Source organism: Astyanax mexicanus, chromosome 9 (genome assembly GCF_023375975.1).
Source record: "Astyanax mexicanus isolate ESR-SI-001 chromosome 9, AstMex3_surface, whole genome shotgun sequence".
In the NCBI taxonomy this organism is placed as follows: domain Eukaryota; kingdom Metazoa; phylum Chordata; class Actinopteri; order Characiformes; family Acestrorhamphidae; genus Astyanax; species Astyanax mexicanus.
This window is the reverse complement of record NC_064416.1, coordinates 43,785,746-43,811,462: the sequence shown is the minus strand read 5'-3', so window position 1 is coordinate 43,811,462 and position 25,717 is coordinate 43,785,746. Positions and strand designations below refer to the sequence as shown.

The 25,717-nt window shown below is 40.3% G+C and overlaps 1 protein-coding gene across 1 annotated transcript in view; it reads right to left on the bottom strand.

Annotated features, from left to right (window-relative positions):
- Positions 1 to 1,185: 1,185 nt before the first annotated feature.
- Positions 1,186 to 25,717, bottom strand: part of slc12a1 (solute carrier family 12 member 1) — a 70,317-nt gene continuing 45,785 nt past the window's right edge. Inside the window, exons 16-26 of the mRNA XM_022687019.2 lie at positions 25,106 to 25,217; positions 24,607 to 24,747; positions 19,405 to 19,511; positions 18,228 to 18,310; positions 16,007 to 16,132; positions 7,960 to 8,088; positions 7,156 to 7,267; positions 6,075 to 6,161; positions 5,819 to 5,954; positions 3,596 to 3,663; positions 1,186 to 1,477 (exon numbers count right to left, since the gene is read on the bottom strand). Coding sequence (XP_022542740.2) covers positions 1,342 to 1,477; positions 3,596 to 3,663; positions 5,819 to 5,954; positions 6,075 to 6,161; positions 7,156 to 7,267; positions 7,960 to 8,088; positions 16,007 to 16,132; positions 18,228 to 18,310; positions 19,405 to 19,511; positions 24,607 to 24,747; positions 25,106 to 25,217 — 1,237 coding nt within the window. The 3' untranslated portion in view covers positions 1,186 to 1,341. The remainder of the gene's footprint in view (positions 1,478 to 3,595; positions 3,664 to 5,818; positions 5,955 to 6,074; positions 6,162 to 7,155; positions 7,268 to 7,959; positions 8,089 to 16,006; positions 16,133 to 18,227; positions 18,311 to 19,404; positions 19,512 to 24,606; positions 24,748 to 25,105; positions 25,218 to 25,717) is intronic.

The window sequence follows — 25,717 nt, the reverse complement described above, 5'->3', positions numbered from 1 at the left end:
AATGGCTAGAAAATCTCATGTCAATTTCAGCTTTTTTGAGTGTAATGGCGTTTTCATGTAGATAAAAACTCAAACAAAAACCTGTTTTTAAAAATGTCCAGATTCTTGAGGACAGGCCTTAGTCTCATTCAATGTGTTATCTTTCTTTTTTATGATTTTTTTACAAGGTAAATTTAATATTGAAGACTATATTAAAGCGCTACAGAAACACATGCTGAATTATTCTGTAAAAAAGTGTTAAACAAACCAGGATCTGTTTTTTTATACTTTAGATTCTTTAGATTATCACATTTATCTTTGAAGACAGATCTGCACATTCTAGGTGTGATTTTAATCTCGGTGTCTTCATGAGGGAGAGTCTCCTGGAATAGTTTTCTCAGCGTCTTGAAGGAAGGAGTTTCTGGAGGTGCTGAACAATAGTTGCAGCTGTGAAGCTCCAGCTCATCCCAATTAAATCACCTCAAATCACCATCTCAGTTCATCAGGTTTAGATCAGAGGATTAATGTGGAGGATAAACACTTTTTTTACTGTTTACTACATACAATAATTCTGTATGTGTCCCTTCATTGTGTCCATGTCTTTAATATTAATCTACAATATAGATAACAGATTTAATAAAGAAATACAGACAAACATTGTGTGAGAAGGTGTGTCCAAACTTTAGACTGGTACTGCATCAGTGTCAGATTAGAGATATGTACAGTCTGTGATATTGACATATTAGGCACTTTAAAGTAGTTCTGCTGCTTTGGCTTATTCATATATTTATCCAACATTTTTATGTTTAAAAAAAGCTTTACTTCAGCTTATAAAGTAATGATGGTTAAAATATTTACTGTTTTTCTGCCCCCTAAAAGAACATTTAATTACAAAACGAAAAAAAATAATAATTATACATTACTATAATATACTGTACCTGACTACAATATTACATACTAATAAATATATAATAATACTTCTAAAGGCCTTTTTGACAATGTTCAAAGTTAGTTTTGTAGTGTGAACACTTTACCATAATACCCATTGCTTGATCACTTCATATGTTCACATGTGTATTTATCAGATTTGATAACTAGTAAGATTAGTTTACAGTGTGTGTGTGTGTGTGTGTGTATATATATATATATATATATATATATATATATATATATATATATATATACACACACACACACACACACACACACTGTAAACTAATCTTACTACTATATATATATATATCAATTATATAGTGTTAATGTTTAGTGTGTAACTGGGACACAGTCTTGCCGTGTGTGCTGTGAATTGGGACACAGCAGTAGTGTGTGTGTGTGTGTGTGTGTATTGTGGGGTTTGGTGGATTATGAGTAGAAGGTCAGAACGCTCTTGTGGTTTCCGCGGACCAGCAGGGTCGGGGGGAGGTTTTTGGTCAGAGCTTCCAGCCAGGCCATGTACAGGTGGTCAGATACAGAGCCTTTCCGGGCAATAGGCATACTCCTACAGTGTACACATACACACACACACACACACACACACACAAAAATGCACTTTTATTACCTGTACTGAAAGCTCACAGATTCTAGTGTTACTAGTATTCTACTATAACTAGGGGTGTGACGAGACACTAATATCACAAGACGAGACGAGACACGATACTGGGTTCACGAGAACGAGACGAGACGAGATTTAAAAATAAAATAGAAAAATGCCTTGAAAACTAGAGTTTTATTTGACAAAATCATATAACGCAAACTTAACAGACTGGTTTCTCTCTCACACTGATTTTATAAGAAATAGAAATAAGAATAAAAAATAAAAATAAAACTTTTCTAGGTCTTATAAAGTGCAAACAATAAGTGCAAACCACAACCAGTCATATTAAGCCTATGGTTTGTGTTTTTTTCTCCTAAATCTCTTGTAATTTAACTCTGCAGAACCACAACCAGTCATATTAAGCCTATGGTTTGTGTTTTTTTCTCCTAAATCTCTTGTAATTTAACTCTGCAGACCCATAACCAGTCATATTAAGACTATGCTTGAAGTGAAACAGAGACAGAAATATTTTTTTTAAAATACAGTACAGAGCTAAGGGATTAATACAACTGCCTATGAAACAGTCACGTGTAGGATTTACTTACAGTATTTACTAGGGGTGTGAATCTTTGGGACAGTTAGAGCACTGTCGAGCGGAGTTTTTTAACTGTACCACAGAGCTCACCTACTGTAGTGTGAAGCTTTTTAACTGTTTGTTTTTCCTGCGAGACAGGTTTAAGCTTCACAAGAAATTACGGCATGTTTTAATCTCGCCACACTCGTAATTATAACTCTATATAAAATTGCATTAGTCCAGATTACATTAATTATACAGAACCGACTATAAACTATTCTGTAACTTCTCATGATTTTTTAGTGCTAAATGAATTGTACTGGTGAGGTTGGTGTGGCGCAGTGGATAACACCACCGCCTGCTTGTGAGATACCACCACATATGGGTAACTGGGTTTCAATTCCCGCTTTGGGTGACTATGCTGCTCACACCAATAAGAGTCCTAAATCTGTACATCTTTCCATATAGATGCTGCATAGTGAATCTCAGTAGACACACATGTGCTTCTGTCAGAACCCTGTAAAGGACTGTTTTATGTGGCAGTGATTTTCATATTTTACACTTTTTTCATATTTAACTGAAATATAGAGAGGTTATTTTATGTCCATGCCGTGTTTAATATATATGCTGGTATACTCATATACTAGTGCATCTCAAAAAACTAAAATATCATTGAAAAGTCAATTTAGTTTCAGTATTTCAGTTCAAAATGTGAAACTTTTTTTTATTTATTTTATTGTTGATGATTATGGCTTACAGCCAATGAAAACCCAAAAGTCAGTGTCACAGTGGATCAACACCAGCAGATGACATGTCTCTCCAAACCATCACTGATTGGTGGAAACTTCACACTAGACCTCGAGCAGTTTGGACTGTGTGTCTCTCCACTCTTCCTCCAGACTCTGCTCCCTTAATTTACTTTAAATGAAATGTAAAATTTACTGATGATCAGTGATGGTTTGGAGAGACATGTCATCTGCTGGTGTTGATCCACTGTGTTTTATTATCAAGTCTAAACTCAGTGCAGTTTAGTTTTCCCACAAAATCTTACAGCACGTCATGCTTCTCTCTGCTGATTATAACTTTTTTGGAGATGTGGATTTCATTTTCTAGCAGGACTTGGTACACTGCCCACATTGCCAAAAGTATCAATTGGTCAAATATAATATTCTAATTTTGTGAGACACTGATTTTTGGGTTTTCATTGGCTGTAAGCAGCATAATCATCAACAATCAAAGAAGAAAACGCTTAAAATAGATTACTCTGTGTTTAATACATCTATATAATATATGAGTTTCACATTTTGAACTGAATTACTAAAATAAAGTAACTTTTCAATAATATACAGAGATTTTTTTTTTCCAATATCGCCAGCCCTAGTGTATGTGTGTGTGCGTATGAATATAAGCAGCTAAACTATATCCTAGGTGAGACTAAGGCAGGTGTGTATAGTAAGTGCCAGCATGTATGGTGGATGTACAGGGGTAAAGCATGTGTTTAAACTTACACTATAATGAGTTTAGCTGCTCTGGAGCTTTCCTGCAGCAGCTCGTTCAGCCGCACCTGCAGACTCGTCTGCACAGAGAAAACACAACAAAACACATCATACAGACATACATTACACAGTATTCATTCATTCATTCCAGTGACGTGCAGACGCTATGGCCCAATGTGATTGGGCAACTGCCCTTTTGCCCTCCTTGGCTGATATTGCCCTTCCGAGGGAGGGAAAAATTATATAGGCAAATATGATTACATATTTCAACAAGATTTTCTTTATAATTCGTAATTTTGATTGAAGTTTCGTAAAACAAAGTTTTCAGAGTCAATCATTCAGATTCATACACCTCGAGATAGAGGCAAAAGGGAGGGGCGCTGGCGTAACGGGGGATACGCAGCACGCTTCACTAGAAAAAAAAAAATAAAAAAAACGCAGCACACGACCGGGCGGCGCTTCAGCCGACTAGCAGAGACCCAAGAGGAGTTTGAAGATGCCGTGGGAGTCGAGCGACTGCCCTGAAGGTGAGCTTGAAATGTAGCCTTCACAGTTTTACAAGACATGATCACAATCAACTTCTCTAAAATCCGATGTCGTCGAGTTTAGGACGTTTAGTGATCCTAATTAATCTGACAGCCACCTACTGTGCCACGTTTGGGTAGCAAAAAGACCCCGACAGCCAGCTAGCTTGCAGTCAATGTTTTACATGGCTCAGGTTGTTTTGTGGGAGGCTAACCAAACTAAGTTCCATGCAGCTGATAACATTTCATTTTATCAAGCAAGATGAATGACGGACATAAAGCACTATTCAAATTATTCACATGCACGTTGTGTTAATGCAGAAAATTCAAAATGCCCACGCAAAAGAGACAAATACTGGAGAGAGAGGGACCCTTTTTTGGGGGGGGGGCGGGGTGGGGGGTTAGTCACCTTTCTTCAGGTTAGAGCAACTGCCCTTCAAGATTCCTGTGCACGTCCCTGATTCATTCATTCATTTATTTAGAAATTTCAGAACCAGCGTCTGCACCAAGGTTTGTGTGTTCGTTACTTTACTTTACTACATAGAATTTTAGTTCTACAAACTGAGATGAATTAAATGTGTTTGTTAATTTGCTTTGCTTTTAGTTGTTGTGGTGAATTCTAGCTCTCTGTCAGAATCTGACTCCTCTTTACATATGTCTGGTAGACTACATCCTTTTTACTGTATTGTATTATCTCAGGGTAGTTTTGATGTTTTTTAAACTAGAATATTGTAACGTGCTGAGTTACTGAGTTTAACTAAGAGTTTTATGGAGAAAATAAATGGTAGTGTAGCTCCATATTCCACACTCAACAGCAGAAATATGCTCTCTCTCTCTCTCTCTCTCTATTTCTCTGTCTCTCACTCTTGGAAGTTTGAGACAATGCATAAATTTCATAATAAATAAAAGGTAATCTACTTCCGGACTCAACAGTAAGCGTTGCTGTGTTAGATCACTAAGTAAAACTGCTGAGGCATCACCAGGTGCTGTAAAATTTGTCACAAGATTCATTTGCTAAAAAAAAGAAAAAAAAATGTTTCCAGATTAATTGTATGCATTACCATGTTAAAATATGTTCCTTTGAAATAATAAAACACACCAGTCCTGCTTAACATTTTATAAACATTTATCTAACCTTTGAAAAAATGCTTTTATTGTGGTAATAATTTCTCTCAGGTTTAACTGTGCTAAAGGCGAGGACGATGTGTTCGTGTACTTTGGTTCGAAGACACATCAAAATATGCGGATCAGTCTATCAAAAATACCGCCCCCCTGCGGACATCTAACTATATGCGTCTCACTGCTATCAGAGGCACACTGCTGCTGCTGCTGCAGCTCAGCCAATCAGCTCTCCCCTCTTCCTGCCCCACCTCTAAACCCATACATCACCCAGTGCCCCTCAAACCCAAACTACTTCTCCCATTTTTTAGCCTTTTTCAAATTTGAGCTGAGGGAGGAGTAAGCAGAAATTAGGGGGGTTAGTGCACCTTTATTGTTGACAAACCTCACTGAATTAATCTAACTTTTTAATAATAATCATGTGCCTAATGATACTTTTGTGGTATAATAATGAGAAATTGTATGTAAATCTGTGGTACAGCTTTTAATTGGTTTTACTTAGTTTAATTCTGTCAGCTGAATTACAGAAGTGCTGCAGTAAAGCTACAAAAAAGTCTCATTACTCTGCTGTCAGTTGTTTGCTGTAAAATACCTTGTCGTCAAAATGGTCCAGTTCAGCATCAGTGATTTTCCACGGATGTTCTTTTCTCAGAGCTTCAGCCTGTGCCATGTCTTTGGAGCCCTCGTGCAGTCGGAACGGTTCGATCATGTCCTCAAATAACCTCCAGCTGACAGCACACACACACACACACACACACACAGAGCAGGTGAACTATGCAACATGGCGGCACAGATCATATAAATATATTCACTTAATATTGAGCGATTCTTGGTGTTTTGGTGATTACTTTTCTGCGGTTGGTCGCATGTGGAGATCAGTGATGATGGTGATATCAGAACACTTGATCCTGAACTTCTTCAGCAGAGACTGCATTCTGAAAAACACACACACAAATAAACACACACACACATGAATAAACACACACATACTTGGTATCACTGAAATAAAACAATATGAGCAGTAGCTGTTTATACTTTATTAGCATGTTTCTTTGCTTGTAGTCTCTGGGGGGCTCTGATTAGAGCTTAGATTCTCTGCCCGAACTCAAGAAAATAGTCTGTGACGTAGGCATCTGCTTTTAATGCTATTTTTATTTTATATAAAGCTATGGCTTGATAATCACAATATAGCAAAGTAACACATCCAACTGTGTTTTAAAAAAGTTGTGCACACTGCACTTATGCACTTGACATGCAGCACTGTGTAATGCAGTGTATAGCTTTATTACTGTTTTTACTTTATTACTGTAAACACTTGTGTGTTTTTGCACATAGACTATAAGCTTTTTATAAAAGTATGTATTTGTTTATAAAGTATTTTCTATTCTTAAACCATGTTAAATTATATTAGATTAGAAAAAAGTCATTCAGACATCATTCTTGTAGCCCAATTTACAAATGTTTGTTTAGTCCTGTGGATCATTGTACTCATTGATTGTTCTTTTAATCTCTCAGAGATCTGTCTTTAATAAATATTTGTCTTGAATAATAGGTCCATGCTTTTTCAGTGTTGCAATGTTAATTACCATCATTCTGAACAGATTCAAAAGCTCATTCAAACATCACATTTTTTTTATAAAGCCCAGTTTTCTGGGCTTACTTAAAAAAATGTAGGGTTTAATTCAAGCTTAATTCAAATAAATGGGGCAGGTCGGGTCGATCTAAGCTCTAGCTGTGACGCCTGCAATATGTAAGAGGTGAAATACATTTTTATATGTGGGGCCCTCACATTTTTAAGCTTAGTTAATATTAAAATCCCAGGCATTACTCTGCACAGTCTAGTTGTGAGTTTGTGTTCAGGTTGTCGTAATTGCTAAATGAGTGTCTGCTGTTGTGTGCTGATGATTTCTGAGCTTCAGGATCACATACTCTTCTTTGTCCTGCTCTATGCGGTCTGGCTGGCCTGCGACGAAAATGCGCAGTTTACAGTCCCTCCACTTCTTTCTCGTGGTCAGAATGTATGGGAGCAGCAGAGTTAAACCTGCGAACAAATATTTCTCTGAGATTACACAGCTACACAGTTGCACAGAGATGACATAGCAGCACTGAGATTGCACAGCAGCACTGAGATTGCACAGCAGCACTGAGACTACACAGCAACACTGAGACTACACAGTTGCACAGAGATGACACAGCAACACAGTGATTTCACAGCAACAGAAAGATTGGATTAGAGTGTAGTGCAGACAAGATGACACAACATTGATTACACAACACTGTAGAGGTTATACAGCACCACAGGGATTTAACAGCAATGCAGTGATTGTACAGCAACACAGACATTATGCAACAGCACAAAACTTACACAGCAACACAGAGATTACACAGCAACAAAGTGATTGGATTAAAGTGTAGTGCAGACAAGATGTCACAATGTTAATTACTCAACACTGTTACAGGTTATACAGCACCACAGAAATAGCACAGCGGCACAGGCATTATACAGCAGCACAGAGATTACATAGCTGTGCATTGAATTTTCACAGAAATGTAGTCAATGCACAACAGCACAGACACTATACAGCAGCACAGAGGTATAACACAGCAGTGCATTGAATTTTCACAGTAATGCAGTGATTTTACAGAGATTACACAGCACAGCACAGGTTCATTTGTATAAGTTAAGTTTGTCCACAGCTGACTACAGCTGAACTTTACATTTTCCCTTCGTACCTCCATCATCAAACAGCCACCAGACGTCGATGGTGCCTTTGCCCTGCTTTTTCTTAAACTGGGAGCTGGCCTCCATCAGGCGCTGATTCATCTTTGCCACGTCAGAAGTGTGGGGAACCTCCAATGAGACTGGAGAAAGAGAGATCAATGTAAATGAAATGAGACGAGTGTGCAGCTGTGCTTAATGTTAATCACTTTATTTATTTGTTTGTTGTCTGCCAAACCATTTACAGTGTATATAGATGTTTCCAAGTATATTTCTTTATTAATAGACTATGTTTTGATTTAGTCTGTTTTTTTTCTGGGAAATAGATTTAGAGATGTTTTTCTACTGTGTGCCTAAAGTCCAGGGTTTGTTAATTAAGCATCTTATTGGAAACTAAAGAAGCTCTCATCACATTAAGTCTTTTTCAGCATTGAACAGGATTTTCTCCAGGATTAAACTGTATTTTTCTTCATCAATCGTTCCATTAACTCTGACCAACCTCCCAACTCTGTCCCAGCTGAAGAAAAAAAGCATCTACACAGCATGAGGCTGCCACCACCATGTTTCACAGTGCGGATGGTGGGTTCAACTTTGGTATCATCTGACCACAGCATCTCCTACATGGTTTGTGGCAAACTGCAAAAAACTTTCTTTCAACAATGGTTTTCTTCTTGTCACTATTCCATAAGATAAGAGTTGTGGATTTCTGCAACTCCTCCAGAGTGACCATGGGTCTTTTGGCTGCTTCTCTGACTAGTGCTCACTCATCATCATCACTCACTCATCATCAACCGCTGGCCGCCAATCCTGTTGCTAAATCTGTCAGTTTGGGTGGACAGTCATATCTTGGTAGGTTTGCTGATGTAGAATACCTTTTATTTTTAAGCAACAGAACACTTGAGGTCGTGTGTTATCGAGAATAACATCACGGCTATGATTTGGTCTTAGATCATCACAGCCGTGATGTTATTCATGATAACACACGACCTCATTCTATTGCTTTTATACAACAGTTTTTTTTTTTTATACAAAATAAACAAAGAAAATAAATGAAAGAACCTTAAGAAAATCAGAATTAATATGATTTAATATGGACTGAGCCTGTAGTATATGAAGCTGGTACATGTTGGGCTCTGTACATCCCTATTCTAACATGTAGTCTGGTTACGACCACTAGAGGTCACTAATAAGTTATGCTGTGTGGGTACTTCCACTATAGAGCAAGTCTGTGTGTGTGTGTGCATCTGAAGAGTTCTAAGGAAAGCGGAATTCATGAGCACAAGCAAGGTGTCGCGTGTTTATTCTGAAGACAACACGATATGGTGTCAGAATGATGTGAACCATTTCACTCCTCAAGATAAGTTGGAGACCAGCAACACCACGACAAGAAAGCAAAGGTGCGGCCCACTAACCTCAGCTAACACGGCCAGCCTGGAGACACGTGAGTTTGTTGGTTGCTAAAATGGAGCAGTTTAGTCCTCCACCGCCACTTTGCATGACAGGTAACCTGGCAGAAAACTGGCGAAAATGGGAACAAAGTCTTGCTTTGTACTTTGTTGCAACTGGCTTAGATGAAAAACCAGAGCCCAAAAAAATAGCCGTTTTGCTACATACAATTGGGGAGGACGCCCTAGAGATTTACAACACGCTCAGTATACAGTATGCGGATCCTGAAAACAAAAAAGTGAGCGAGGTCCTTAAAGCTTTTGAAGCATACTGTGCACCAAGAAAAAACACTGTGTTTGAAAGGCACCAGTTCTGGGCACACAAGTACAGCCCTGAGTCGGGCATAGACAAGTTTGTGACTGAGCTAAGACAGAGAGCACGCAGCTGTGAATTCAGAGACACAGAAGACTTGATGCTGAGAGACAAAATTGTATTTAGCATCTCGGACAACAGTCTTAGGGAGAAATTGCTAGCAACAACAGATCTCACACTCAACAAAGCACTTGAGATTTGCCGTGCCAGGGAAATAACAGCTGCCCAGGCCAAAGCCATGTCAGTGGAAGCTAGAGAACAAGCTGTACATGCCATTAAAGCGAAAGCAGGGCACAAGACACGCATGCCAAGAGTGAGCAGTTCTAAAACTGGTGGGCCCCTGCATGCTGATGCACAAGCAGGCAAGACATGCAAACGCTGTGGAAAAAAACATAAACCACGTGAATGTCCAGCATACAATGCTGAATGCAGAAAATGTGGTAAAAGGAATCACTTCGCTTCAGTGTGCAGGTCTGGCAAGGAGAGTCTACGGAAGTGCCAAGAAAGGAAAGATGTAGATGCCTTGTTCATTGGGGCAATACATGCTGATAACTGCTCAAGCTCAGCCCAACATGCATGGTACACACAGCTTGATATACGGGGGCAGCTGGTTTCTTTCAAATTAGATACTGGGGTAGAGGTAAATGTCTTGCCCAAGTCAACAACAGACAGATTACCTATGAGGCTCCCACTTGAACCTACTAGGACTGTGTTGACAACATATGGTGGTGCAAAAATTAAGCCAGAGGGTACAGTCAGACTGACCGTACGCACACCACACCAGCAGGCACGCCTTCAGTTTTATGTAACAAGTGCATCAGACACTTCTCTCCTCAGCAGACAAGCCTGCTCTCAGCTCAACCTGATTCAAAAAATTGATGCAATTTGTCCATCAACTCCTAACAGCAAAGAGGAGTTGCTTAAGCAATTTCCATCAGTCTTTGAAGGACTGGGGGAATTTCCGGGGCTGCACCACATCTACACAGACCCCAGTGTGTCTCCGGTAGTTCATGGCTGTAGGAAGATCCCATTTGCTGTTTGGGATAAATTAAAACAAACACTGCAGGACTTAGAAGTCAGAGGCGTCATTTCCAAGGTCACGAAACCTACTCCATGGGTCAATAGCTTGGTAATCACTGAAAAAAAAATGGATCCCTGAGAGTCTGTCTCGACCCAAGAGACCTCAACAGAGCAATCAGGAGGCAGCACTTCTCTATACCCACACCAGAGGATGTCCAGTGCAGGTTAGCTGGGAAGAAAATCTTCACCATCCTGGATGAAAAGGATGGCTATTGGCAAATAAAGCTTGATGAGGAGTCCGCTGACCTCTGCACCTTCAACACGCCATGGGGCAGGTACCAGTTTCATCGACTCCCATTTGGCATCAAGTCGGCCAGTGAAGTGTTTCAGCAGCTTTGGAGACATTCCTGGAGTTTATGTGATTGCAGATGACATGATCATTGCAGCCTCCGACAAGGATGAGCATGACCATGCATTACAGAGCGCAATGGAGAGAGCGAGTCAACTCAACATCAAGTTCAACCGTGAAAAGATTCAGTATATGGTGCCTGAGGTCGCCTACATGGGCCACATCATCAGCGCCGATGGAGTACGCCCAGACCCATCCAAAGTCTCTGCCATACAGGACATGCCTGCTCCTACTGACAAAAAGGCTCTGCAGCGGCTATTAGGGATGACCCGCTACTTGTCCCAGTACATTCCCAATGAAGCAGACCTCACTGCTCCACTTAGACAGCTGCTGAGAAATGACACAGTCTGGCAGTGGCAACCTGCCCAACAAGGAGCCCTTGATAAGTTGAAGGCAGCCATTTCAGCAGCCCCACTCCTTCGCTTCTACAAGCCATGTGAAAAAATTGTCATACAGGCGGATTCATCCAAAGACGGCCTTGGAGCATGCATCATGCAAAATGGTCAGCCCATAGCCTATGCCTCATGTGCACTGTCTAGCGCGGAGCAGAATTACGCTCAGATTGAAAAAGAGCTGCTGGCCATTGTCTTTGCTCTTCGGAAATTCCATCAATATGCATACGGCACCACAGTTGATTGCCAATAGGCTTGGTCACAATCGCTTCAAGCGGCTTGTGATCAGACTGGACAAGCTCCAGCAAGACTTCAACGAATGCTGTTTCAGATTCAGAAGTACGACATAAACGTGGTGTACACCCGAGGCAAAGACATGCACATAGCTGATACCCTCTCTAGGGCAGTGTCTGGCGTACCCACAGCTGAAGATGTTGAGCTCGGTGATGAAAGAGTCATACACACTCTGGGTGCACAGGATGCATTGGATGGTGATGATATTTCTCTTCTTCAGCAAGCCACTAAAGTAGATGAGGAGGTATCCCTGTTAAAGCAAATGCACTACAATGGCTGGCCAAGAAGGAAGAACAGCGCTCTGCGTAAGGTCCAGTCATACTGGCCACTGAGAGACACATTATACATTGAAGATGACTTAGTAATGGTCAACAAACGCATCATTGTTCCGAGGGGGCTCAGAGCTGAGATGCTGAAAAGGCTACATGTAGCCCACCAAGGTATTCAAAGATCATTGGCTCATGCAAGGCAGCTGATGTACTGGCCTGGCCTCAGCAATGATGTTAAGATGATGGTAGAGTCATGCACTCTTTGTCAACAGCTTTTGCCAGGGAACCACAAAGAGCCACTCATGCCACACCCAGTGCCTGAAGCACCATGGCTTAAAGTAGGCGCCGACATATTTGACTATGATGGCCTTTCCTACTTGCTTGTAATCGATTATTACTCCAAGTACCCAGAGGTGCGGCAAATCAACAGTAAAACATCATCTACAGTTATTTGTAAGCTCAAGGGAGTGTTTGGACGACATGGCATTCCTAGAGAGCTGATCTCTGACCATGTTCCCTTTGCCAGTGCAGAGATGGCGAGGTTTGCCACCAAGTGGGGTTTCAAGATTACTCACTCCAGTCCTGGATTTCCTCAGTCGAACGGGATGGCTGAGCGTTGTATTCAGACTGTGAAGAAAATGTTTAAGGCCACATCTCGTTCTGGTCTAGACCCACATCTGGCACTCTTAACATTGAGGAACACTCCCATCACAGGGTTGAAATATTCGCCTGCCCAGCTGTTGATGGGTCGTGTCCTTCGCTCACATCTCCCAACCAGTCGTGCGGCTCTGAAACCATCCATTCCATGACGTGTCACCCAAAGCCTCAGACATAAGCAAGCTCTACAGAAAGAGGCATATGACACCTCGGCAGCGCCACTCCACCCTTTTGTGGTAGGTGACAAAGTATGCATGGACACACCAAAAGGATGGCAGCCTGCGACTGTAGTGAATGTGAGAGCAGAGCCAAGGGCATACGACATCATCACACCTGAAGGAGCAGAGTACAGAAGGAATAGGAAACACCTCAGACGTGACAGAACTTCCTCTGTTACACATGCTTCCTACTACACACGGACAGACAGAGATACATGCGTGGAGGATGCTGGTACCCCAACCGAAGGTCTTTCTGTTTCCGCACAATTGTTGCCGACAATGGCTACAACAGGGAAACCTGCACAAGAGTGCACAAGAGCTGGTCGCCACATAAGGCTTCCAACTAAATTTCAGGACTATGTATTGTAGTAGGGCTTTGGTAAAAGGTAATACAGAGTAGCCTTCCAGTCCTGGATAGGTCCCTGAGCTACTACATTGTTCTTGTTAAAAGGAAACAGAAAGAAGGGGACAGAAGGGTCCCAGCAACAGCAGTTTCAAAGCAAAGAAGGCATTTGTAACTTTGTACAGTTTGTTATGCAAAACGTCACTTTCTGTTGTTCATGAATAGTCTTCTGGTATGTTGGTATGTTTAGTCTTTCAGTACTTTTAAGTTGAAATTGTTGTTTTTCAAGAGGGGAGATGTAGTATATGAAGCTGGTACATGTTGGGCTCTGTACATCCCTATTCTAACATGTAGTCTGGTTACGACCACTAGAGGTCACTAATAAGTTATGCTGTGTGGGTACTTCCACTATAGAGCAAGTCTGTGTGTGTGCATCTGAAGAGTTCTAAGTAAAGCGGAATTCATGAGCACAAGCAAGGTGTCGCGTGTTTATTCTGAAGACAACACGATAGAGCCTTCCACCAAAAAGTAGTTACACAACAACTGTAACAGAACTGAAACTTAACTACAAAACGGTGTATGGATCATACAGACTAACACCACAAACGTTAGCTTGAAATCAAAATTGGGAATAAGTGAAGATGGTAACGTTAGGAGCGTGAAATAACGCTAATACTCTCCTCTCCTGCTCTGTGGAGTCGCCTTCAGGTGAAAGCTGTGCGTTTTTTGAGCATTTCTGCTTGTTTTGTTGGGTGGTGTTGGATTTAGCTAGCCAGCTGGACTGTGGTTAGGTTAGCATAGCTTGCTTTAGCTCAGCATTACCTTAGCTTAGCCTAGCCTGGCTGGTTAAGTTACCATTCTGGCTGTCAGACAGCATTAGTCAAAGTGATTTTCCTTCCCATTTTCCACAAAAGATGAGCCAGCACTGCGGGCGAGCGTGCCGCGGCTAAGCGCTAGCCTGTGCTAAGCTAATGCTGCTGCTGCTGGTGCCGGTGGAGGTGACGATGATTTAAAACTGTCCTGTGTGTATATACGCCGTTACTCAGCAACGTTTTGGCGTAGTGATACAGATTTAGGCCGTGATGTGATCACAAATATCAGCACGGCTAGATCACTTCTCAACCAATCAGATTGTGAGGTGGGAACTAACTGTTGTATAATTTTGGATGATGGATTGTTAGACAGTGCTTCTTGTGAAGCTCAAAGCTTGGGATATGTTTTTATAACTCTGCTTTAAACTTCTTCTTCTCCAAAACTTTATCTCTGACCTCTGTCTGGTGAGTTCCTTTGTACTTTATGATGCTGTTTGTTCACTAGTGTTCTCTAACAAACCACTGAGGTCTTCTCAAAACAGGTGTGACACACAGCGGCACTCTCTTAACTAATTAAGAGCAATTAATTGAAAACAATTGATTGCACTAGATTTTATTTAATGGTTTCAAACTAATGGGGATAAATACATTTTCAAGCCACCATACAGTAGGCTGATACTGTTGCTGATTACTCAGTAATAAATACAGCGTATCATACGCTGTATTTTTACATTTCATCTTTTTCCACCCTATTTTTTCTGCTTAATGTGTGTCTGCTATTTTTAGAAGGCTATTCCTAGACAAAAAATAATGAGATGCCTTTGCCTAATATGGTTTAATCCTATTCAGTGTAAATATGGCTAATTTCAGTGAGGAGTGTGGTTCTGTCCCAGACAGACTGTGAGTGTTCTGCCAAATTCTGCGTCTGTCTCGGGGTGACTGCTCTTAACTCGAGTCCAAAAACGCCGGCTATGATGAGAGTGAGTGTGCTATTAGATTACAGCGGCACAGATGGTTTCACAGAGTGACTTTAACTGGATTTTATTGTAATGGCCAGACTCTTTCGTCTTTCGTCCTTTAACTGATATGCCGTATATATCTGCCCCCAAACAAAAAAAGAGAGAGCCGTCACACTAGTTTCATTTGACAAATGTTTTCTGTACTCTAAAAGCACTTAACTGTTCTACAGGCTGTTTGCCATTAAACTAACACATATAAACATGCACAAAAACAAACATATAGACCTCCTAAACTCATGGACATTTGCCAGCTTTTCTGCTGTGAAATTTATATACAATATAACAGCAAAACTATCCATAAACAAAACAGTTTCTGACTGTAATCTCTTGTTTTTGCTTTTTATTCTATCTGGAACTACCAGCCATTTTCACAATCCCAAATTCTCCTCCTACTCCTGTCGATTCCACACACTACATTTCCCAGAAAGCCCCACTCTATGACTCCACTAACACAGGTGTTTCTGATCCCAATCAGAAACTATTTGCTCCCCCAGTTTCCCCTGAGTACTGATTTGCAACACCTGTGTTTTACCTGTGTATATCTATACTCGATTTTTTTTACCTGTGACTTTGTGAAGTATTAATAATCCAGATTGTTAAGCTTTAAGTGACCTTATTGACCTTATTTTTGTCTACTCAGATTCTGCTCTCTTTTTTGGCCGTTTGGATTTGTTTTCCTGTTTTTTAATCTTTCTCTATCTCTGCCCATGTAATTGTGGATCTGTTGTCTAGTTTACAGTCTTGTTTTTACGAAAGTAAAAAATATCTTTTTACATCCTTTAAATCTTTCTTTTCTCTAAACCTCATGTCTTTATACACTGTCATAAAGCTGAAGTATTTTATATAAAAAAAATAGTGTTCCATTCATACCTCTGGAGGCCAGCACTTTTTTTGATGGTTTTCTGGCTCTTTTAAAAAATCCTTTCCCTCCCTCCTGGAAGCCGTTTTCTTCAATCTCCAGCGCCTGCTGCTCCAAAAGCATCCTCTCCATCTCCTCTGCAACACACACACACACACACACACACACACACACACACACACACACAGCCTCAGCTTTAAACTTGAGGTCAGAGACATGTGCACAACCAATAAAAATAATGATAATATCATTAACTTTTTTGCTAAATCATTTTCTCACGATGACACATGGCCACCTGTGGTAACATCACTACATTCTCAGTCGATCAGATGATTTAATTTGACCCCTTTAGGATATTGGCCTATGTTAAGAGTGTGACTTAAGCTCCTTTATTATGCCTAAGTCAATGAAGTTTACATCTTATTAAATGTTTGCAGGTGGTTGCAGGAGGGAGACGAGGAGGCGGACATAAATACAAGTTATTTATTAAACAGGAAAGATAAACTAAATTAAAACTATATGGAAACATGGATTAACCAGAGACAGAAAACAAAAACATTAGCAATGGAATAGCTGTGTAAATGTACAAGAACAGACACCAGAACACAGAAACATAGGAGCTATAAATACACAGGCAAACAGGAAACACCTGGGACAGGAAATTAGGGGGCGGGAGAACATCACATTTAATTTTTTATTTTTTTTGTCGCGTGGAGCTTTTTAACTGTACCGCAGAGCTCAGCTGCTGTCACGCAGAACTCTCTAAGTGTCTTGCGTTAAGTGTTTTAACTGCTAAAGAGCTCCGCAGGACAGTAGCTCAGCTCCGCGAGACAGTACGAACTCCACGAGACAGTTTAAAAGCTCCGCGAGACAGTAGGTGAGCTCCGCGGGACAGTAGGTGAGTGTCGTGAGACAGCAGCAACAGGACAGGGAAAGTTTTTGCTCTTACTCCCTCTCCCTATTAGGCTACAGAGGGGTGTGTAGTGTCGTGTTACAGTGTTTGTTGTTGCGCCGCTAAAGTATGGATGATGAGGAAAAAGAAATTTAACCGATTTGAAAGAATCTGGAAAAAAATAATCGTGACCCCAAGAATCGATTCTGAATCGAATAGTGTGATTCCCAAAGATTCACAGCCCTACTGCAGTTCTAGGTTCAGTGATTGCAGTGATTTACTACATTACCCACAGTGGAGTCAGTGTAAAGCTAATATTTTCATGGACGGGGGGGCTTTGATTCACCTACGCCCTTGCATGCTCCAATAATTGCATACCTCAAAAACCCTCAAGACTGTTTTATCATGTAAGCTTTAGAATATAAAACATTGCATTTTTGTAAAACTTTCTGCCAAACACACACACACACTGTTAGTTGAGTTCTCTTTCTCTTAGCGGAGATCCTGCAACACTTTTATGATGTCTGAAAAGCTGATATCTGATAAAGGTTGTGATAATGGTCTGAAGTCGTTTAATAGCTTTTATCTACGTGGCCTGTTTGAAGGGTTCATAGTTAAGTGTTTATCTCAGGTGGATTAATTACTCAAGCTGTTAAGATAAAAGGCCACAATAGAAGTATAAAGCTTTTGTTCCTATTATTCCTCTTTGTAACCTGTGCTGCACACCCCTACTGGAAAAAAAATGTATTAAATTATATTAAGCATTATAATGCTATGAAGTTATTTTTGCTTCCAATCATTCCGAAGCCCCTTGCTGCAGCTGGAGATGCATAATCCTTCCTTCCTTGCTACCTTTCTCTCTGGTGCTCAGTTCAGAGTGCAACATCTCTCTCCACTTCTCTCGAGTTTCTTCCATAAGGATACATGCACCTGTTGCGTTCTTGCTGGAGTTTGACGTGACGTGCAGGTGGGATGGATCAAATACAAATCAATAGAGGGTCTGAATGGTATGTTTATACCTGTTATCCAACCACAAGCTTTCCGGGTGCGTGATTTATCTTTTTTTTTCCTTCAATATTTTTATGTTGACCAGCCGGAATCAAATCAAGCCGGAATAAAAAAGGAGGCTATTTTTAAAATGTAACGAGTAGAAAGTACCGATAACTGCGTTAAAAAGTAAGGAGTAGTACAAAGTCATATAAAAAATAATTACTCCACTAAAGTATAGATACCCAAAATTTCTACCTAAGTAAGGTAACAAAGTATTTCTAATCGTTACTTGACACCTCTGCAACTAACTATAGTAAAAGTGTTGTTTTTCCTTGTTTTCTGTTGTTTACCTTCAGCTGCGAGGATGTGTGAGATATCCAGTCCCTGATTCAGCCTCAGCATCACCATCCCGTACTCAAAATCAAACGCATCACTGGAGGAATGAGAAAAAAAGACAAAGCTTTGTGTTTCCAAACGACTGTTTAAAGCACACATTAAATCTGTCAAAGTCTTTATAGGTAAGTCAGTTCAGTCAGCAGCCCTCTTAGCAATGCAGGCGTGCACTTAAATCCTCTCATACAAGACCAGCCTCCTATCTGTTTAAATGAGAAAAGACCAAAAACCTCTAAACAGAGGGTCTAATTACCGTTTTAACAACATATTTTACATCGCTGATCAAATCTTACAAAAACCTCATGAACTGTTTGTATTGTTTGGCTCAAAAAGCATGACGCTTTGACTTGTTGTGGCTACTGCGCCTGCACAGGTCTCCACAGCGAGGGGAGGCTTTCCCACCAACGAGCTGACTCAGAGCTGATTGGCTCTTTTTGGAACCAGCACCGTGATTAGCATTCGTACAGTGGTCAGTGGGCTCTCTCCTTGTTATTAAGTCTCAGAATCATATGTGTGCTTTTAACAATCATTTGAGTGCTAATTGTTTTAGCACTGTCAATATTACTTAGACTAATTTTAACATTAAAGAAATTAGTCACAACTCCAACAACAAAACATAAACAAACCGAAAAGAACTTTGTATGGAGTACTTAATAATTTACTTTAGTTATATGTGAGTACTGTGCAAATTAACATTACTCAAAAATGATCTCACAATTAAAAGTAAATATTTAATTTTTTTTTAATATTCAAAAGGAGGTTAGCTGGCCTGTTATACTCTGAAGTATTAAAGAAAAGCAAGTACATTTTATTGTGACTTTGAGTAATGTAACTTACATTTTACATTTGAAATTCTTTCTGAAATTCTCTGAACTTAGACATATAACATTTGTACTGCTTTTTTAATTTGGAAAATGGGAAACATATACATCTGACTCATTATGTACTGCATCTGGCATTTACCAGCTTCTCAGTGGTGTATACTTGCACACATGTAAGAGTTGCACAGTCTAATGAATGCATTCAGCTACACTTTTATGGAGAGCGGTTGTACTGTGTGTGTGTGTGTGTGTGTGTGTGTGTGTGTGTGTGTGTGTGTGTGTGTGTGTGTGTGTGTGTGTGTGTGTAACGTACTGTAATACTCCAACATATGCCTGAATGTCTGCAATGTGTGTGGTCTTCCAGTCTCTTTTGAAGCCCAGCATCAGTGTGTTCGGTCTGAGCCGCCCCAGTCCTGCAGCCTGCAGCACAAACAGGAACATTTCCATTAAAAAAAATGTATTTACAATCCTTCCATGCTACTATGTTGAATCCTGGCAGTACACCTCAGGCTGAGAGATGTTATTCATGTAGTTTTTAATAAAAAAAAAAAAGCATCTGATATTAAACAGTATTAACTTTGACATGAGTATGGCCATGCGATATTAGTTTCAAACTGACAAAAGGCTCTACCATGTTTATTGTAGAAACATATGGATTTTCATGGTTTTATATAGAACCATGACAACTTAACTCTTTTTTCATGTTTAAAAGGTTCTTTGTCTGGTTAAACAGATCTTGCAGGAAGTTATTTAAAGAAATAATTGTTGTTTGCAGCCCCAAAATGGCTTTACTTTTGCCGTTGGGTCAACCTTTTTTTAGTAATATATACAGTTCTGAAAAAAATTAAGAGACCACTTCAGTTTCTGAATCAGTTTCTCTGATTGTGCTATTTATAATTATAAGTTTGATTAAAATGAAAATTGATGTTTTATATTCTATAAACTACAGACACCATTTCTCCCAAATTCCAAATAAAAATATTGTCATTTAGAGCTTTTATTTGCAGAAAATGAGAAATGGCCAAAATAACAAAAAAAAAGATGCAGAGCTTTCAGACCTCAAATAATGCAAAGAAAACCAGTTCATATTCATAAAGCTTTAAGAGTTCAGAAATCAATACTTGGTGGAATAACCCTGGTTTTTAATCACAGTTTTCATGCATCTTGGCATCATGTTCTCCTCCACCAGTCTTACACACTGCTTTTGGATAACTTTATGCTAATCACTCCTGGTGCAACAATTCAAGCAGTTTAGTTTGGTTTGATGGCTTGTGATCATCCATCTTCCTCTCGATTATATTTGAGAGGTTTTCAAATTGGTAAAATCAAAGAAACTCATTTTAAGTGGTCAATTGTTTTTTTTAGCGCTGTACCTTTAATGTCTTTAATGTGTATTTTAAAAACATTAGTGGGAAGCTTACTTCAGCTCCCTAACACCAAGAAATCATGGTGGATAATTGAAATGTAATGCAGGTTGCTGAACTAAATATCAGGTTCTTTAGCCACTTATAACTGATATCTTATTATTTAGTTTTGAGGGGAAGAGTGACATTCAAAAACAAGGGCATACATTCTCAATATACAGTAGGTCGTTCACTGGCTCAATGGCAACCAAGCCAGTTCTCACTCAATGTCAGTTTTCCTCCAACTTGAGGATTTTCTCTGCAATCCCCAAAAACAATCAACGACTCAAGAATCGGGACAAAATGATGTGTGACCCTGGCATTTGTAACCTAAAGTAAGATATTAAGAATTCAGTTCTTCATAATCATGGCTTTTAAAGAGTGTAAAGCAAGGCTACTGCTGTTATTAAGTGACTGGCTGTGCCATAAATCGTGTGCTATTGTCACAAAACCTGATTTAGTATTATAAATTCTTTCCTCCTGGATGTCATTTTGGTACCATAAGCTATCATTGTTTATGGCACCCTAAACAGCCACTGGTGTTATTAGTGTGATTGCAGTATGCAATCACAGTATTGTTCTTCTTAAGTCTTCTTCTTCTTCTTCTTCTTCTTCTTCTTCTTCTTCTTCTTCTTCTTCTTCTTCTTCTTATTATTATTATTATTCCAACGTGCAAACACCATTTAATCTAATTTATGCATATACATCACCTAGCAACCACCTAGAAACACCATAGCAACCACCACAGATACCATAGCAACACCTTAGCAACCACCTAGCAACACCTTAGCAACCACCCCAGATACCATAGCAACACCTTAGCAACCGCCTAGCAACACCTTAGCAACCACCCCGGACACCATAGCAACACCTTAGCAACCGCCTAGCAACACCTTAGCAACCACCCCGGATACATAGCAACACCTTAGCAACCGCCTAGCAACACCCTAGCAACCACCTAGCAACACCTTAGCAACCACCCCGGATACCATAGCAACACCTTAGCAACCGCCTAGCAACACCTTAGCAACCACCTAGCAACCACCTAGCAACACCTTAGCAACCACCCCGGATACCATAGCAACACCTTAGCGACCCCCTACAACACCGTAGCAACCGCCTAGCAACACCCTAGCAACCACCTAGCAACCACCTAGCAACACCTTAGCAACCACCCCGGATACCATAGCAACACCTTAGCAACCGCCTAGCAACATCTTAGCAACCACCTGGCAACCACCTAGCAACACCTTAGCAACCACCCCGGATACCATAGCAACACCTTAGCAACCGCCTAGCAACACCCTAGCAACCACCTAGCAACCACCTAGCAACACCTTAGCAACCACCCCAGATACCATAGCACCTACCTAGCAACCGCCTAGCAACACCCTAGCAACCACCTAGCAACCACTTAGCAACACCTTAGCAACTACCCCAGGTACCATAGCAACACCTTAGCAACCGCCTAACAACACCTTAGCAACCACCTAGTAACCACCTAGCAACACCTTAGCAACCACCCGGATACCATAGCAACACCTTAGCAACACCATAGCAGATACCAGCCAGCACTGCAATCACACTCGCAGTTTCTGTAGGATCTGCAATCTAGTTCCAGTCTGCACTCTTTATCCTGCTTTATTGTTCAGGCTGTTGGCCATCAGTCGCTCTAATCTTACCTCAGTCTGAAGTCCTGGCGCGTCCGTATCTCTGCTGATAGGGCTGGTGTCCTTATTAGCGAGCGCTAACCTGCTGCAGCAGGGTTAGGGTTCTATAGTACAGATCTACTGTACATTTTGACAGATTTTTGATGGGTGAGTAAATCTGATTTACAGCTAATTTATGCTTAAGCTATATAACATGAGAGGGAGTGTGTTATCACAAATAACATCACAGTTTTGTTTTGGTCGAAGATCACCTCGAGGCCTTTGTACAGTTTTTGTTTTTTTTTAAAATGAATAAAGAAAATAAAAGACCCTCAAAAATTGATAATGAATATGCTTTAATACGGACTGTGCCTTTCGTCAAAATGTAGTTTCACATCAAGTGAACTGTAACAGAACTGTACCCACAAAACGGAGTACGGTTTATATGTTAGCTTAAAATCAAAATTGGGGATTAAGGGGGTTAAGAAATGTTAAGACCATAAAATAACGCTAAAAACTCTCCTCTACTGCTCCGCAGAGTCACCTTAATGTGAAAGCTGTGCGTTTTTTGAGCATTTCTGCTTGTTTTGCTGGGTGATGTTGGTTAGCTAGCTGTACCTGCAGGACTGTGGTTAGGTTAGTGTAGCTTGCTTTATCTTAGCTTAGCTTAGCTTAGCCTGGCTGGTTACTTTTCCGACTATCAGACTGCGGCCGAGGTGACTGATGGATTTTCTTTCTCTTTTTCCACAAAAGATGAGCCAGAACTGTGGGCTTTGGGCAAGCGTACCGTGGCTGGGCGCTAGCCTGTGCTAAGCTAATGCTGCTGCTGCTGGAGATGGAGGCGATGATTCAAAACTGTCCTATGTGTATATGCAGTTACTACGCAACACGTCCGCGGAGTGATACAGATTTAGTGTGAGACGGCCTTCTCAACCAGTCAGTCAGTCAGTGAGGTCGGAACTAACTGTATAATTCTGCATCAAACCCACAGCTTAGCATATGCTGTAGCCTACGCCGTAGCCCGATGTGCACCTCCCCAGACATGTAACTACGCATTTTAAAGTGTTGACTGATGTGATTGGACCTCTGAGTCTCGCGTTCCCGCCCACACCTTTCGCTATATAAACTGCTAGATTGGCCTTTACTGTACAGAACTGTATTCTTTAGTAAAGTAAGTCAAAAATGCAGTTCTTTCTGTCTACTCTAATAGTGCATATGGGTAAATAAAATGTCCCTAGTTTTGTATGTATTTTCCAGAAAGGAGTTGTGCACCTGAGTGTAAGGCGGACGTAAATGTAAGAAATATTTATTGATCGAAAACAAAACAATGAAAAATATAAACCAGAAAAGCAAACATAGGACAAAAAAAACCCTAAATCTCTAACTATATATAAAAAAGAACTGAATCGATTGATTTAAAACACAGTGCTTCAAAGTCTGTACAAAAAAGGCCAAATAAAAAAAGCCAAAAAAACACACAACTGCTCCAAACCAGGATTACATCACACACTTTCAAACCTGTGGCTTGCCTTTAAGGTGGAAAGGAAAAAGTTCAAACAAGACATTAGTAAGAAGCTTATCTCAGCTTTTTTCTCAGCTTATGGTGGATAATTGAATTTTAGGGCAGGTTGCTGCACCTACATATCAGTTTATTTAGCCACTAATAACTGATATCTTATTACTCAGTTTTGAGGGGAAGTGTTACATTCAAAAACAAGGGTCAGGTGTAGAATTGAGAAATTAATTAGGGCCTAATTCACAGCTACAATACTTCTAGAGTAAGAGACAGGTTCATATATTAAACCTGACAAATAGTTTTCTATGGTTAGCAAGGCATTAGCAATTGTTCAAAATGGTTCACACATGGCAACCAAGCCAGTCCTCACCCAATGTCAATTTTCCTCCAACTTGCTCCAAACCAGGTTTTGTTACATGTTACATGCCCCAAGACAACACCTTAGCAACCGCCTAGCAACACCCTAGCAACCACCTAGCAACCACCTAGCAACCACCTAGCAACACCTTAGCAACCACCCCGGATACCATAGCAACACCTTAGCAACCGCCTAGCAACATCTTAGCAACCACCTGGCAACCACCTAGCAACACCTTAGCAACCACCCCGGATACCATAGCAACACCTTAGCAACCGCCTAGCAACACCCTAGCAACCACCTAGCAACACCTTAGCAACCACCCCGGATACCATAGCACCTACCTAGCAACCGCCTAGCAACACCCTAGCAACCACCTAGCAACCACAAGGAGAAGGCTGGGCAACTAATGAGACTAAGGTGAAAACCAGACCAGAGCCATTTGTAAGTGATTTGATCTGCAGTACAGGATATTCAGTATTTTGTGATTGTATTGATCAGAGCTAGATGATTTGCAGTGTTTTCTGATTTGACCCAGAGTATAGGATTTTTTAGGATTTTTTTATATAATTTTCTAGCTAGGTCTGACCTGCAGTAGACTTGCTGTTCCCTCACGGAAGTTGCTGGAAGCGACAGCAGCATAGAATGCTTTCCTCTTCTGCCCATTTAACCACTCCTGATTCTGCTCCATGGAGTTACTAATTTCCTGCTGCCACTCTAACCGTGGACCCTGCAATACAAAAACACACAGTGAGATACAGTAAAACACAGAGGAGAGGAGGAGGTGTTTCTAATAAAGTGGCCACAGTGAGTGGAAGCACAAGGTAGAAGGTGTTTCTAATAAAGTGGCCACAGTGAGTGAAGGCACAAGGCAGGAGGTGTTTCTAATAAAGTGGCCACAGTGAGTGGGTTGTAATACTCTGGGTATATGAATATGGTAAAAATGATCATTGTAGTGATTATTGTAGTGTTTTCATTAGAATCATATGTGAAACATATATGAATGTAAGATCAATGTTACATTTAGAGATTAGCAGAAATGCAGTATATTAATCAGAGATGTGCTGTAAAATCTCACAAGCTCTCACCACAAACACTTCACAGGTGATGCAGAGGCCGTAGTTTTTGGTGAAAGCGTGCGACAGGTCCAGCAGAGCTGGTCGTGTTTTAGGCCCTCCAGTGAGCACTATGCACTGAGGCCTGATGAACAGAACAGATAAAAACATATCACAGCTTTATACACACAAAACATGAGCCTGCATCTTATCCTTACATCAGATTTAATATCAGAACAGGCTGGCTTTATCTCAAAACCCAAAAAACAGCAAAAAAACATTCATTCATTACAAACAACAGTAGATGGCTGTAGCAGATTACTGCAGACCAAAACAACCGTCTAGGATTACACTGTTGACTGTTGAAGAATATGAAAAACACACTTTTTTAAATATTATTATTAGGTAAACTTTTAATGCAGAGAATGCCCAGTTTTACAATGTGAAAATGTGAGAAGTAATGCTATTAAAGAACAACTTCCTGAAAAAAAAAACTTTTAAATAAAGAATATTTTAAAATACTTATTTTGAAAAATTATACATGGAATTTTAAAGAACATTCATTAAATATAGTGGGCAGCGGACAAATATACCTTTATTTTAACGGACTAACAAAGTGTAACCATGATAATTTAAACAAAAAGT